Source organism: Mesoplodon mirus (assembly GCF_964341445.2).
Source record: "Mesoplodon mirus genome assembly, chromosome: 18".
Lineage (NCBI taxonomy): Eukaryota > Metazoa > Chordata > Mammalia > Artiodactyla > Ziphiidae > Mesoplodon > Mesoplodon mirus.
The window spans coordinates 12,475,233-12,491,227 of NC_138994.1; the positions used below are offsets into that span (position 1 = coordinate 12,475,233).

Consider the following 15,995-nt stretch of genomic DNA (forward strand, 5'->3'; position numbering starts at 1 on the left):
GCAGGCTCAGTAGTTGTGGCACACGGGCTCAGTTGCTCCGCGGCATGTGGGATCTTCCCGGACCAGGGCTGGCACCCGTGTCCCCTGCACTGGCAGGCGGATTCCCAACCACTGCGCCACCAGGGAAGTCCCTGGGCTGTCCCTTTGAATCGCCGCCCCCTGGAGGGCTCGGCGGCACTGGGGGTCTCCTCCCGACTGGGACAGGTAGTTCCCGCCCCCAGACGCGGCCCCGCCCCTCAGACCATGCCCTGCTCCCGAACCGACCAGACCAGCCCTCTTCGGGCAGGCCCCGCCCCCCATAGACGTGACGCTCTCGGAGCTACCTCCCCGCCCGGCAGGCCCCGGATGGATGTGCTCGGCGCTCCGCGGCTCCTTGGCTGCGCGCGCAGGCGGTGGGCCTTTCGCTTCCGGCCGCGGCGGCCTCGGAGCTGGCCAGAGGGACCCTGGCGGCCTGCCTCCCCGAGCGGCATGCGGCGCTGAGGCGCGGTGGACCCCGCTGCGCCATGAACCTCCTGCCCTGCAACCCGCACGGCAACGGGCTGCTCTACGCCGGCTTCAACCAGGACCACGGTGAGGGAAGCCCGTCGACTGCCCCGGCCCTCCCGACGCCGCTGCCCCTTCGAGCGGGGTCCCGCCCTCGGCCCTCGGCGCCCTGCGGCAGCGTCCGTACCGCGTCCAGGCCGCTCGTCCCCTCCTCCCCCGGCGCCTGTTCCCCTCCCCCCGGCGTTCCCTCTCCTTCCCTCGGCGTCCCTCCCCTCCCCCCCGGCCGCCCCACTTCCCAGCCGCTCGCCCACCGCCCCGACGCCCACCCCCACCCCGGTCGGATGGTGACGGGATTTTCCGGGCGGCGTCGGTTCTTTCCTGTCGCTTTAGGGTCCCCGGCGGCCGGGACGGGGTCGCGCTGAGGTGAGGACGGCCCCCCAGGCTCAGGACCTCGTCCGCGAAGGTCCTCGTCTTTTCTGTTGATTTTCGTAGGAAAAAAATCGCCGGACTCACACTTTCTTCTTTTGTTGGGTGGAAACCGGACCGTCCAGCACGGCTTTGGGGAAATGGCATTTTTCGCGTTTCCGAGTCCGGCGGGCTGCGGGGCTGCGCCCCACTCTCACCCGGGGAGGGGGACCCGCGTCGGTTCCGAGTGTTGGTTTTGGAAGCCGGCTTGAAGAGAATCCAGAAGCAGGAACTGCAGGACCCGTGTCTGTGGAGTTTGTTTGGTGTAGAGTTAAATAGGCCGGGCGGAGGTGGCCCCGCTGTGCCAGTGCGTGGGCGCTTGGGCTTGTGGGGTTATGGCTCCAAGGTCCTGAGTGTGGGGCCCCGGGAGGGTTAAGTGTGTCTGGGAACTGAGGCGAAGCAGGGGTTTTCCTTCGGGAAGGAGCCCCTGAGGGCAGGAAGTGTTCTTGGAGGGGTGGAGATGGACGTGGGGAAGAACGTGGGATGGGGACGGCTGGGCTGGGGACCGCAGGTGGTGTGGCCCCACGTTGGGGTGCCCTTTTAGGGCCACATGTTGGGCATCCAGCAGTATGTGGCAGAACATTTGGGGTTTTGATTTCCACAGGAGGACCAGTAGGTTTTTCAGCAGGTTCTGATAATAATTGAGAACTCTTTAAGGAGTTAACTGTGTTACAACTCCTTAAGAAATGTGTTTTCAATGGAAAGAGGTGACTGGCTGATAGTAGGGGAGGGGAGAGGCAGCCCTGAAAAGCAAACACAGAAGCAAAAAGCTTACTGACTCTGAGGCCCTTTAAATGCAAGATCTTCTATACCTGCCTTAGTGCCAGGTGAGGCATCCTTGTACTAAGTTTCAGTTTAGTAATTGAGGCTCACGATGATGCTGATTATTTTAGAAACCAGTGAAGTTTATCATGTTTTTTTTATAAAGGTTTCATCAAAGATTATTTAGAAAATACAGCATTGGCTTTTAGATGGATATATTTCAGTTGTCTGAAAAATACACTCTCACTTTTGTAAAACCACTTCATTTCATTGTAATAAATTACAAGTAAAGCTTACAGTGTTGCTGGGAAAAAAATATACTTTTATACTTAAGCTTCTGCTTACCCTTAGCCTAATTTCCTGTAATGTAAATTTATGCCAGATTGTTGAGTTCATTACATTTTGTTTTTATACTGATTTTTAATTTTTACTCAGCTTTTTTAGCACTCGCATTGCAACTTTAGAAACATTTGCTTATAATTTTAAATTGTTTAAACTTTTGACTTGTCTTCTCCCAAAGATAACTTGCATTACAGTTTTCAAGATTCTGAGGTGTGGATATATACATTTCTATAATCTGGCTGCCGTTTTTCTTTCTCTTCCCGTGGGAAACACAGGGTTTGAGTACACACCTTCTCTGTAGACTAGCTTGTCCTGCCTCGACCGAGACTGAGGCCACAGGCTGACTTCGCTGGCTCACTCTGCTGTGGTTCTGGAGTGTGGCCGAAGAGCACTTGCATGTGGACTGCACATGGCTCATGCGTAGAAGAATGCCCTTCCGTGATTCTGATGCCCTGTTGCCAGTCGGCTTCCTCCGCACTGTGCTTGGTCACCAGCTGTTGGCTTGAACACTTCTCTGTGGGGAAAAGTTTTGTTAAGATAGCGAGAATGAGAAGATTAATGCCAACTTTTGTATGATAGCCAAGTAAAATCCGTTAATTATTTCCCCTACCCTAAAAATAGCAAGGATAATGCCTAGCCTCCTTAGTGAGTGGTTTCCAGTCTTGTGGTATTTGTAGTACCTTTTCTTCTAGCTTTTAATTGAAGCACACTATTCTTACAGAAAAGTGCACGTATCCTAAGTATTCTGCTTGCTGAATTTTCCAAACTGAAAACACCTTCCACAGCACCCAGGTTAAGAAACCAAACACCTGGCCACCCTGTGCTCCTTCCAGCCACTCCCCCATTCTGACTTCCAATGACATAGATTAGTTTTGCCTATCTGTATTGTATTTTGTTTCTGGCTTTTTTTTTTTTCTTTCTTTTTTCTTTTTTATACTGTGCGAGGGCTTTCTCTAGTTGTGGCAAGAGAGGGCCACTCTTCATCGCGGTGCGTGGGCCTCTCACTATCGCGGCCTCTCTTGCTGCGGAGCACAGGCTCCAGACGTGCAGGCTCAGCAGCTGTGGCCCACGGGCCCAGCCGCTCCGCGGCACGTGGGATCCTCCCACACCAGGGCCCGAACCCGTGTCCCCCGCATTAGCAGGCAGACTCCCAACCACTGCGCCACGAGGGAAGCCCCTGTTTCTGGCTTTTTTATTCAGTATCATGTTTGTGAGATTTTTTTTTCCATACTGTTGAGTATAATTGTATATCATTCTCATTGGTGCAGTGTTTCTTTGTGTGAATATATCACAGTTCATTTATCCATTGAACCATTCGTAGGTCTTTGGGTAGATTCCCAGTTTGGGGCCATTATGAGCATAACGGTGCTGCTGTGAGCATTCTGATACCTGTCTTTTGGTGAACGTATGTTGTCATTTTTGCAAGGCTTGTATACCTAGGAGTAGAATTGACAGCGGTAGTCGTGCAAACAGTTTTCTGCAGTGGTTGTCCTGGTTTGCCCTCCAACAGCAGTTCTGAGAGTTCCCGTGAGAGTTCTACACACTCCTTACATTTGGTGTATTTTCCATTGTTTTGGCCCTTTTGGTGGATGTTTAGTAGATTTCATTGTGGTATATGTGAGATTGTATACATTTCCCTGATTCTGTGTGTTTATTGACCACTGGGATATTCTCTTTTGTGAAATGTCCAAATCTTTTGCTCATTTTTCTGTTGGGTTGTCTGCCTTTTTCTTGTGGATTTGTAGGGATTGTTTGTTTATTTTATACAAGTCTTATTAGAAATATATGTGTTCTGGCAAAGACAAATAAGATAGGTGCAGGCTTAAAACTTGTGGAAGGTGTAATAGTTGAGAAAGAAAGGGAAAAGTTTCAACTTCTGTATTATTTTCATATTTTCCAGAAAGCCAAACTGGTTCCCCTGTCCAGATTACATGATTCCAATAACACAAAGAGGGAGTTACAACCCAGAATAAGTTAGAGATAATAAGTAACACTGTACTTTAGAGTGAGTGTCAGGCTCCAGGCCCAGATAAAGTACCTGAGAGTTGACTGCAGAACAGTCTCCAGCTCCTGAGGAGGCTGTCATGGTCCTTGCAGTTTTATAAGTAACTTGGACAAAAAATAGAAGCATGCTTTCCATGTTGGGGGCATGGGTGGCTGATAGGATAGAATAACGTCTTCCCAACGCTGGAACGCAGATCAAAACCAGGGGAATAGACCCTGAGCGTGGCTTTTGCATTCAGGCCAGTAGTGCGGTCGCAGAGAGGGTCCAGGCTCTGCAGCTTGTCTTGGAAAAAGAAGCGGAGGGTTTGGTGTTTCTCCTTCTGGCCACAAGCTTCATATGAGTCGGCATGGTGGTGTTGAAGGAGATTAATGTGGTCTTGGTCACACTTAGGCAAGTGAAGTCCAGGTCACAGGATCGTCTTGAAACTTGAGTGCTTCATTCAGTTCATAACAGTGCCTTTAATTGGACCATTAACAATCTGGTGTGTGACTTGGGGATGGTGACCATGGGGTTTAGGGAGTTAGGATTAGTTCCAAATGGGAGTGAGGTCGTGGAGACCTCAAGCTGCCTTCTAGAAGACCACCCACACCAGCCCTTCCCCGCCTTCCCCAACTGGGCGTGTCCATACCTGCTGGGGTTGCCCGCTTTGTGCCTGTCCTCATGGACTTTCTTGTTTGTCATTGCCTCTCTAGGACTTGGTGGCTGGTACAGTCCTCGAGAGGTGTGTTGGGAACGGGGAGGCCAGTGGTGAGCATTAGAGGCGGGAGTTGAGGGAAGTGCGCAGTGGCAGAGTGGCTGGTGCAGTCGTGCTGGAGTTAAGTGAGCCTGGTCCACGGGATGCCAGAAGGGCCCTGAGGGGGGCAGTGGAGTGACGTGCAAATCTTCTGATAACAGTTCATGAGGAGAGTTGTAGTGACACTTGAAGACCACGTTTTTGTGGTCTGAGCATCCACAAGAGTTCCTGGGAGAGGTCACTGTCTCCGGACCCCTTGCTTGTGCCGGACCAGGCCTGGGGTCCTCAGCTGAGACTCCAGTGAGGTGATTAATTTGTCTGTCTCACACTTTAGGGTGCTTTGCGTGTGGGATGGAAAATGGATTCCGAGTCTATAACACCGATCCACTAAAGGAAAAAGAGAAACAAGGTAAGAGTAACTGACATTTCTTGGTTTCTGCCCTGTTCCAGCCTGTAGAGTCTAGATTTTATCTTGCAGATTAGAGGGGAGCTGGTTTTGAGACGTGAACAGGGTTCGTGGCCCTGTCAGCCTGGATGCAGCTGTCCTCTTTCTTCCGTTGAGCTTCTATGAGTGCTGGGCTCTGTGGGCCAGGTGCAGTGGTGATTCAGCGGGTGTTGGCAACTCTGGGTACTCTGGTGAATCCAGTACCTGCTAGCCCTGCTGAGAGAACCAGGTGCGGTTGTGCAGGCCACTGCACTCTTCCTGTTGAAGGTGAAGCTGTAGGGAGCTCAAGTGAGGGGTTTAGTTACAGCACGTGGGACTTTGGCTCTTAAAATGACCCACACTTAGGAAATACTATTGTAGCAATATAGTTGCTTCTGTTTACTTATTTCAGTGTCTTAAATTATGTTTTCATGGAATACAAGTTTTCAAAAGCTGGAATTAGGAATTCTGTTGGTAAAATAAAATAATGGTGGTCCTTTTCCCATTTGACAGGAAAAATGTATAATTTACAGGTAGAATCATCCATTTTCTTCTTCTCCTATGTATTTTTCTTAAGCTTTTAGTGTCTCCTGGTCCTTATCTGCCAACGGATGAACAAATCTCAGATAAATCGTAAACAATGAGAAACATCCTTTTTCTTCCTGTAGTTGTGGTTTTTATTCAATGTGCAAGTTATATTTTCTGATGCAAGAACTGTTTCTCATCTGTAAGAGGAAGTCACTGCATTCTTAAGCTTCCCTGTCAGCCCCCTTCCATTTTGACAACTAATATCCTACATCAGGGATTTTCAGAATCTTTTTTTTTTGGTGGTGGAACCTCTTTGTCAAGTAAAATCTTCCGTACAACCCTGGTATGTAAAACAGTAAGTGGTGTTTTATATTCAGGAGTTTATTTTGTAAGCTGAAGTCTATAACTTTTATTTATTAGAGAAAGACCATGTAGCTGGTTAGTAAAGGGCTCAGACTCTGGGCCCACACTATTTATTTATTTATTTATTTATTTTTGGCTGCGTTGGGTCTTTGTTGCTGTGCATGGGCTTCCTCTAGTTGCGGCAAGCGGGGACTACTCTTCGTTGTGGTGCGCCGTCTTCTCATTGCAGTGGCTTCTCTTGTTGCGGAGCATGGGCTCTAGGCACGCAGACTTCAGTAGTTGTGGCATGTGGGCTCAGTAGTTGTGGCTCACGGGCTCTAGAGCACAGGCTCAGTAGTTGTGGCTCACGGGCTTAGTTGCTCTGCGGCATGTGGGATCTTCCCGGAACAGGGATCGAACCCGTGTCCCCTGCATTGGCAGGCGGATTCTTAACCACTGCACCACCAGGGAAGTCCCTGGGCCCACACTATTTAGATCCTAGTCCTGCTCTGCCCCTTGTCACATTGCTGTGTAACCTTGGGCAAGTTCCTCACCTTCTGTTGGCCTCAGTTTCTTGATGTGTGAAAAATAAAGATGATAACTGCCTGCCTCCTAAGGTTATTGTAAAGATGGGTGAATTAGGACGCGTGAGACACACAGACGAGTGGCAGTACACACAGAAAGTGCTTTGCAAGCTTGTGCCCTTGTCATTGGTGGCAGCAGGGTTACCCTTAAAGAGTGGGTCTTTGGGATTAATGAGTGTTACAGGCGACAGTGGAAGTCTCCTATCAGTCTTCTATGCTGCTGACTTCTATTTGTTTTGTTTTGGTTAGTAGTGAATTAAGACAACTCTGGTTTTTTTTTTTTAATAAATTTATTTATTTTATTTATTTATTTTTGGCTGCGTTGGGTCTTCGTTGCTCCATGCGGGCTTTCTCTAGTTGAGGCGAGTGGGGGCTACCCTTCATTGTGGTGCACGTGCTTCTCATTGCAGTGGCTTCTCTTGTTGTGGAGCACAGGCTCTAGGCATACGGGCTTCAGTAGTTGTGGCACGTGGGCTCAGTAGTTGTGTCTTGAGGGCTCTAGAGCGCAGGCTCAGTAGTTGGGGCGCACGGGCTTAGTTACTCTGCGGTATGTGGGATCTTCCTGGAGGGCTCGAACCCGTGTCCCCTGCATTGGCAGGCGTGTTCTTAACCACTGCGCCACCAGGGAAGCCCCGACAACTCTGTTTTATACAGAAAAATAGTTATAAAATATTTTGAAACAGCTTAACTTGAAAATTTCAGGATACTTTTTACTTAAATTGACCTACAGACTTCGGAGTTACAGACTTCAGTTTCAAAGTTGAATCATTAGAGGCATATTAAAAACTGCTTCCTAATTAATGAAATGTTTACAGTAAATCTAGGGTTTCCTATAAAAATAAATTCAACTAGAAGCGTCTAAACCTCCTAAGTGCCAGGAAGGTTTGCTGCTGTCGTGTCACAGTGCCGTGTTCGTTCCCTGTCCCTGCTCAGCTGCACTGTGTCTGGGGCAGGCCGTCCCCGAGCTTAGCTTGTAGTGAATTTTGGATTTGCGATGAGGCCTCCAGCAGGGCTGTGTGGTGCTTACTAATGATGTGTTTAAGGACTTCCCCTACATGCCCTTGCAGGCTAGTCTGCTGCTACATTTCTGGCAGCTAACTCAACAGTAGAAAATAGGCAGAAGACTTGACCTTATTCCTTCTTTATCTTTGAGATTTACTTTCCTAAACGAGAAAGGAAGTGTGCCTGCATTGTAGGGTCATTCCCAGATCTGGGCTCTTGGCCTTGTCTCTGCTGTGACCATGGCTCTGAGTAAGGGGACTGCGCGACTGGCCATGAGCCGAATGCCTCTTGCAGGCACACCCACCATCGGGTGGAGCTGGCAGTGTTGGGATGCCGTCTTGGGCATCCCCAAGACCCCAGTGGAGGCAGCTTTCTCCTCCGAGCTGTTGTAGGTCCTGCCTCCCGTGCACAGAGCAGCATGGCTCAGCTCGGGGGAGGCGTGGGAGCCCGGGGAGCACAGCCCGCGTGGTGTTCTCACAGGGGTGCTGTGGGGTCAGAGTGTAGAACTCCGATTCATGTATATCACATACACATCCAAGCATATCCTGGAAGGAAGGTTCAAATCATAATTTGAACAGAGATGTGTCAAGAGTGATGCCTTTGGATAAAATTGTATCTAAGTGGTTATAGAAATAAAAGGAGTACTAAAAAGTCAACTCCACTCTTCATTTAGAAACACAACCCTCCCACATTCCAACGCTGACTAGAACTTTTGTAGCCTACACTGGATGAACTTGCAAGGTCCTCAGGGCGGGCAGCAGGGTCCAGAGGAGTCCCCTTGTCTTTAGCACCGCCCGCCTTTTCCTCCATGTGACCAGTGCTCACACATGTGACATTGGCAGCCATGTGTGGGGAAGCAGAGGGGACACAGAGGCCTAGAGGGGATGCCGAGTGACAGGTGGAGCAGCAGGTGAGTCTGCTTGTTCCTGAGCCCACTGAGTGCTGCACTGGGGGCTGAGGATGCAGTAATTAATAATATGGGCAGGGTCCTCGGTGAGACTACCCAGTGTCTGGAAATAAGAGGTGACGTGTTTACACACAGTCACTGACATTGCCCAGTTCAGCACCTGCCTGACCTGACAGTCTGTCGGCGCCTTACCCATGGCCCAACATCCTCCAGTTTCAGAGCAGGTCCTGTGGGCTCCACGCCCTGCTTGGTCAGCCCAGCACATGGTGGGTGAGGGGACTAGAGAGAAATGGGAAGCATGTGAGACGGAGTGCGGGGGTGGTGGTGGGGTCCAGTCAGTGGTGAGGGTGTGGAGAGGCAGATCATCCCATGGCCTGTTCCTAATCTTGATGGTATAAGTTTAAATTGGTAGAACCTTTTTTTTTTTTTTTTTTTTATTTTGGTAGAACCTTTTTTGTAGAATAATTTGGCAAACTGTTCATTTTCTATATTTACACACACACACACACACATACACACACACACTCTGATCCAACAATCATACTTAAAGGATTTTTTTTCTTAAATTTTTATTGGAATATAGTTGATTTATAATGTGTTGTTTCTGCTGTACTCAAAGAGAATCAGTCATATATATGCATGTATCCACTCTTTTTTAGATTCTTTTCCCATATAGGTCATTACAGAGTATTGAGCAGAGCTCCCTGTGTCAGGGAACTCTAGCACAGGCAACAGTAGGTCCTTATTAGTTATCTATTTTTTTATTTTTATTTTTTCACACACACACACTGTATTTTATTTTTGCAAGAGATAAACTGACACCGAGCACTGTAAGTGGATGACCACAGCAAAAGCAACAATGATGGCAATTACCAAACACGAAACACACTCACACTGTGTCATAATATTGACATTCAGTCCAGGAATCCTCCACTGTAACAGCTCCTTGACTTTGCAGTGCAAATTGATTTGTATATTTTTTGCCTCTGAGTCCTTGTGGGATTTTTTTTTCTTATTCAAACAGAAAATCACAAAAATTATAATCATCCTCATCAGTTCACTCAGTCCAATGTAATTAATTTTTTTTTCATCTTGATCATTTGTTAGCACTTTTATGAATTCATCAGTTTTCCATTAGAGTTCTGAAATTGCTTATTCATTCAGTTCAGCAGTATAGTCAGTTACCAGAAACCTGTACTTGTCAGAGTCTTTTCCATGAATTCCTTGAAGATGAAACCCTTTTATAGGAACATTTCTGCAAAAGCATCAGAGTACACCCAGAACTGTCTGTAAATGACAAAAGACTTAAAAATGACCACGGTTAAAGATTTGATGAAAGTTCATAATAATGCAATTGACAAGGAAATTTAGTTATTTCTGAGATATACATTTTAAAGTAATAACTAGAATTGTGACTTATAACATTATACCAGAACATATAAGATTTTTAGAAATTTCATGTAATGTCTGAAACATTTATATTAACATATTTCCATACAAATAACCAAAAGAAAGTTTAGTATTAGTTGTTTTTTTGTTTGTTGGTTTATACTGCAGGTTCTTATTAGTCATCAGTTTTATACACGTCAGTGTATACATGTCAGTCCCAATCGCCCAATTCAGCACACCACCGTCCCCACACCCCCGCATCTTTCCCCCTTTGGTGTCTATACGTTTGTTCTCTACATCTGTGTCTCAACTTCTGCCCTGAAAACTGGTTCATCTGTACCATTTTTCTAGGTTCTGCATACATGTGTTAATATACGATATTTGTTTTTTTCTTTCTGACTTACTTCACTCTGTATGACAGTCTCTAGATCCATCCACGTCTCAACAAATGACTCAATTTCGTTCCTTTTTATGGCTGAGTAATATTCCATTGTATATATGTACCACATCTTCTTTATCCGTTCGTCTGTTGATGGGCATTTAGGTTGCTTCCATGATCCGGCTATTGTAAATAGTGCTGCAGTGAACATTGGGGTGCATGTGTCTTTTTGAATTATGGTTTTCTCTGGGTATATGCCCAGTAGTGGGATTGCTGGGTCATATGGTAATTCTATTTTTAGTTTTTTTAAGGAATCTTCATATTGTTCCCCATAGTGACTGTATCAATTTACATTCCCACCAACAGTGCAAGGGGGTTCCCTTTTCTCCACAACCTCTCCAGCATTTGTTGTTTGTAGATTTTCTGATGATGCCCATTCTAACTGGTGTGAGGTGATACCTCAGTGTCGCTTTGATTTGCATTTCTCTAATAATTAGTGATGTTGAGCAGCTTTTCATGTGCTTCTTGGCCACCTGTATGTCTTCGTTGGAGAAATGTCTATTTAGGTCTTCTGCCCATTTTTGGATTGGGTTGTTTATTTCTTTAGTATTGAGCTGCATGAGCTGTTTATATATTTTGGGGAGTAATCCTTTGTCCATTGATTCATTTGCGAATATTTTCTCCCATTCTGAGGGTTGTCTTTTCGTCTTGTTTATGGTTTCCTTTGCTGTGCAGAAGCTTTTAAGTTTCATTAGGTCCCATTTGTTTATTTTTGTTTTTATTTCCATTTCTCTAGGAGGTGGATCAGAAAAGATCTTGCTGTGATTTATGTCAAAGAGTGTTCTTCCTATGTTTTCTTCTAAGAGTTTTATAGTGTCTGGTCTTACATTTAGGTCTCAAATCCATTTTGAGTTTATTTTTGTGTATGGTGTTAGGGAGTGTTCTACTTTCATTCTTTTACGTGTAGCTGTTCAGTTTCCCCAACACCACTTGTTGAAGAGACCGTCTTTTCTCCATTGTATATCCTTGCCTCCTTTGTCATAGATTAGTTGACCACAGGTGCGTGGGTTTATCTCTGGGCTTTCTATCTTGTTCCATTGATCTATGTTTCTGTTTTTGTGCCAGTATCATATTGTCTTGATCACTGTAGCTTTCTAGCATAGCCTGAAGTCAGGGAGTCTGATTTCTCCAGCTCCGTTTTTTTTCCCTCAAGACTGCTTTGGCTATTCGGGGTCTTTTGTGTCTCCATACAAATTTTAAGATGATTTGTTCTAGTTCTGTAAAAAATGCCATTGGTAATTTGATAGGGATTGCATTGAATCTGTAGATTGCTTTGGGTAGTATAGTCATTTTCACAATATTGATTCTTCCAATCCAAGAACATGGTCTATCTCTCCATCTGTTGATATCATCTTTAATTTCTTTCATAAGTGTCTTATAGTTTTCTGCATACAGGTCTTTTGTCTCCCTAGGTAGGTTTATTCCTAGGTATTTTATTCTTTTTATTGCAGTGGTAAATGGGAGTTTCCATAATTTCTCTTTCAGATTTTTCATCATTAGTGTATAGGAATGTAAGAGATTTCTTTGCATTAATTTTGTATCCTGCAACTTTACCAAGTTCATTGGTTAGCTCTAGTAGTTTTCTGGTGGCATTTTTAGGGTGCTCTATGTATAGTATCATGTGCAAACAGTGACAGTTTTACTTCTTTTCCAATTTGTATTCCTTTTATTTCTTTTTCTTTCTGATTGCTGTGGCTAGGACTTCCAAAACTATGTTGAATAATAATGGTGAGAGTGGACATCCTTGTCTCGTTCCTGATCTTAGAGGAAATGCTTTCAGTTTTTCACCATTGAGAATGATGTTTGCTGTGTGTTTGTCGTATATGGCCTTTATTATGTTGAGGTAGGTTCCCTCTGTGCCCACTTTCTGGAGAGTTTTTATCATAAATGGTTGTTGAATTTTGTCAGAAGCTTTTTCTGCATCTATTGAGGTGATCATATGGTTTTTATTCTTCGATTTGTTAATATGGTGTATCACGTTGATTGATTTGCGTATATTGAAGAATCCTTGTATCCCTGGGATAAATCCCACTTGATCATGGTGTATGATCCTTTTAATGTGTTGTTGGATTCTGTTTGCTAGTGTTTTGTTGAGGATTTTTGCATCTATATTCATCAGTGATATTGGTCTGTAATTTTCTTTTTTTGTAGTATCTTTGTCTGGTTTTGGTATCAAGGTGATGGTGGCCTCATAGAATGAGTTTGGGAGTGTTCCTTCCTCTGCAGTTTTTTGGAAGAGTTTGAGAAGGATGGGTGTTAGCTCTTCTCTAAATGTTTGATAGAATTCACCTGTGAAGCCATCTGGTCCTGGACTTTTGTTTGTTGGAAGATTTTTAATCACAGTTTCAATTTCATTACTTGTGATTGGTCTGTTCATATTTTCTACTTCTTCCTGGTTTAGTCTTGGAAGGTTAGCCCTTTAAGAATTTGTCCATTTCTTCCAGGTTGTCCATTTTATTGGCATAGAGTTGCTTGTAGTAGTCTCTTAGGGTGCTTTGTATTTCTGCGGTGTCTGTTGTAACTTCTCCTTTTTCATTTCTAATTTTGATTTAAGTCCTCTTCCTCTTTTTCTTGATGAGTCTGGCTAATGGTTTATCAATTTTGTTTATCTTCTCAAAGAACCAGCTTTTAGTTCTATTGATCTTTGCTATTGTTTTCTTTGTTTCTATTTCATTTATTTCTGCTCTGATCTTTATGATTTCTTTCTTTCTGCTAACTTTGGGTTTTGTTTGTTCTTCTTTCTCTATTTCCTTTAGGTGTAAGGTTAGATTGTTTATTTGTGATTTTTCTTGTTTCTTGAGGTAGGCTTGTGTTGCTATAAACTTCCCTCTTAGAACTGCTTTTGCTGCATCCCATAGGTTTTGGATTGTTGTGTTTTCATTGTGATTTGTCTCTAGGTATTTTTTGATTTCCTCTTTGATTTCTTCAGTGATCTCTTGGTTATTTAGTAACGTATTGTTTAGCCTCCATGTGTTTGTGGTTTTTACTTTTTTTCCCCTGTAATTCATTTCTAATCTCGTAGCACTGTGGTCAGAAAAGATGCTTGATATGATTTCCATTTTCTTAAATTTACTGAGGCTTGATTTGTGACCCAAGATGTGATCTATCGTGGAGAATGTTCCGTGTGCACTTGAGAAGAAAGTGTAATCTGCTGTTTTTGGATGGAATGTCCTATAAATATCAATTAAATCTATCTGGTCTGTTGTGTCATTTAAAACTTCTGTTTCCTTGTTTATTTTCATTTTGGATGATTTGTCCATTGATGTAAGTGAGGTGTTAAAGTCCCCCACTGTTATTGTGTTACTGTCGATTTCCTCTTTTATAGCTGTTAGCAGTTGCCTTATGTATTGAGGTTCTCCTATGTTGGGTGCATATATATTTATAATTGTTTTATCTTTTTCTTGGATTGATCCCTTGATTTTTATGTAGTGTCCTTTCTTGTCTCTTGTAACATTCTTTATTTTAAAGTCTATTTTATCTGATATGAGTATAGCTACTCCAGCTTTCTTTTGGTTTCCATTTGCATGGAATATCTTGTTCCATCCCCTCACTTTCAGTCTGTATATGTCCCTAGGTCTGAAGTGGGTCTCTTGTAGACAGCATATATATGGGTCTTGTTTTTGTATCCATTCAGCAAGCCTGTGTCTTTTGGTTGGAGCATTTAATCCATTCATGTTTAAGGTAATTATATGTATGTTCCTATGACCATTTTCTTAATTGTTTTGGGTTTGTTTTTGTAGGTCCTTTTCTTCTCTTGTGTTTCCCACTTAGAGAAGTTCCTTTGGCATTTGTTGTAGAGCTGGTTTGGTGGTGCTGAATTCTCTTAGCTTTTGCTTGTCTGTAAAGCTTTTGATTTCTCCATCGAATCTGAATGAGATCCTTGCTGGGTAGAGTAATCTTGGTTGTAGATTCTTCCCTTTCATCACTTTAAGTATATCATGCCACTCCCTTCTGGCTTGTAGAGTTTCTGCAGAGAAATCAGCTGTTAACCTTATGGGAGTTCCCTTGTATGTTATTTTTCATTTTTCCCTTGCTGCTTTCAATAATTTGTCTTTAATTTTTGCCAATTTGATTACTATGTGTCTCGGTGTGTTTCTCCTTGGGTTTATCCTGTATGGGACTCGCTGCACTTCCTGGACTTGGGTGGCTATTTCCTTTCCCATGTTAGGGGAGTTTTCGACTCTGATCTCTTCAAATATTTTCTTGGGTCCTTTCTCTCTCTCTCTTCTCCTTCTGGGACCCCTATAATGCGAATGTTGTTGCATTTAATGTTGTCCCAGAGGTCTCTTAGGCTGTCTTCATTTCTTTTCATTCTTTTTTCTTTATTCTGTTCCACAGCAGTGAATTCCACCATTCTGTCTTCCAGGTCACTTATCCGTTCTTCTGCCTCAGTTATTCCACTATTGATTCCTTCTAGTGTCGTTTTCATTTCAGTTATTGTATTGTTCATCTCTGCTTGTTTGTTCTTTAATTCTTCTGGGTCTTCATTAAACATTTCTTGGATCTTCTCCATCTTTGCCTCCATTCTTTTTCCAAGGTCCTGGATTATCTTCACTATCATTCTGAATTCTTCTGGAAGGTTGCCTATCTCCACTTCATTTAGTTGTTTTTCTGGGGTTTTGTCTTGTTCCTTCATCTGGTACATAGCCCTCTGCCTTTTCATCTTGTCTATCTTTCTGTGAATGTGGTTTTTGTTCCACAGGCTGCATTATTGTAGTTCTTCTTGCTTCTGCTGTCTGCCCTCTGGTGGATGAGGCTATGTAAGAGGCTTGATGGGAGGGACTGGTGGTGGGTAGAGCTGACTGTTGCTCTGGTGGGCAGAGCTCAGTAAAACTTTAATCCACTTGACTGTTGATGGGTGGGGCTGGGTTCCATCCCTGTTGATTGTTTGGCCTGAGGCAACCCAACACTGGAGCCCACCTGGGCTCTTTGGTGGGGCTAATGACAGACTCTGGGAGGGCTCACACCAAGGAGTACTTCCCAGAACTTCTGCTGCCAGTGTCCTTGTCCCCACGGTGAGCCACAGCCCCCCTCCTCCCCCACCTCTGCAGGAGACCCTCCAACACTAGCAGGTAGGTCTGGTTCAGTCTCCCCTGGGGTCACTGCTCCTTCCCCTGCGTCCCGATGCACACACTACTTTGTGTGTGCCCTTCGAGAGTGGAGTCTCTGTTTCCCCCAGTCCTGTCGAAGTTCTCCAGTCAATTCCCACTAGGCTTCAAAATCTGATTCTCTAGGAATTCCACCTCCCGTTGCCAGACCTGCAGGTTGGGAAACCTGACGTGGAGCTCAGAACCTTCACTCCAGTGGGTGGACTTGGTGTGGTATAAGTGTTCTCCAGTCTGTGAGTCACCCACCCAGCCGTTATGGGATTTGATTTTACTGTGATTGTGCCCCTCCTACCATCTCATTGTGGCTTCTCCTTTGTCTTTGGATGTGAGGTATCTTTTTTGGTGAGTTCCAGTGTCTTCCTGTCGATGGTTGTCCAGCAGCTAGTTGTGATTCTGGTGTTCTCTCAAGAGGGAGTGAGAGCACGTCCTTCTACTCCGCCATCTTGGTTCCTCCTCTCCGGTATCGGCCTTACAGGATTTTA

The 15,995-nt window shown here is 44.7% G+C and overlaps 1 protein-coding gene across 2 annotated transcripts in view; it reads left to right on the forward strand.

The window, feature by feature from the left end:
• Positions 1 to 403: 403 nt before the first annotated feature.
• The window catches only part of WDR45B (WD repeat domain 45B), a 39,114-nt gene continuing 23,522 nt past the window's right edge, over positions 404 to 15,995 (forward strand). For both annotated transcript variants that reach the window (XM_082602737.1, XM_082602736.1), the window contains exons 1-2: positions 404 to 570; positions 5,125 to 5,199. In XM_082602737.1, the coding sequence (XP_082458863.1) occupies positions 504 to 570; positions 5,125 to 5,199 (142 nt within the window). In that variant the 5' untranslated portion in view covers positions 404 to 503. The remainder of the gene's footprint in view (positions 571 to 5,124; positions 5,200 to 15,995) is intronic.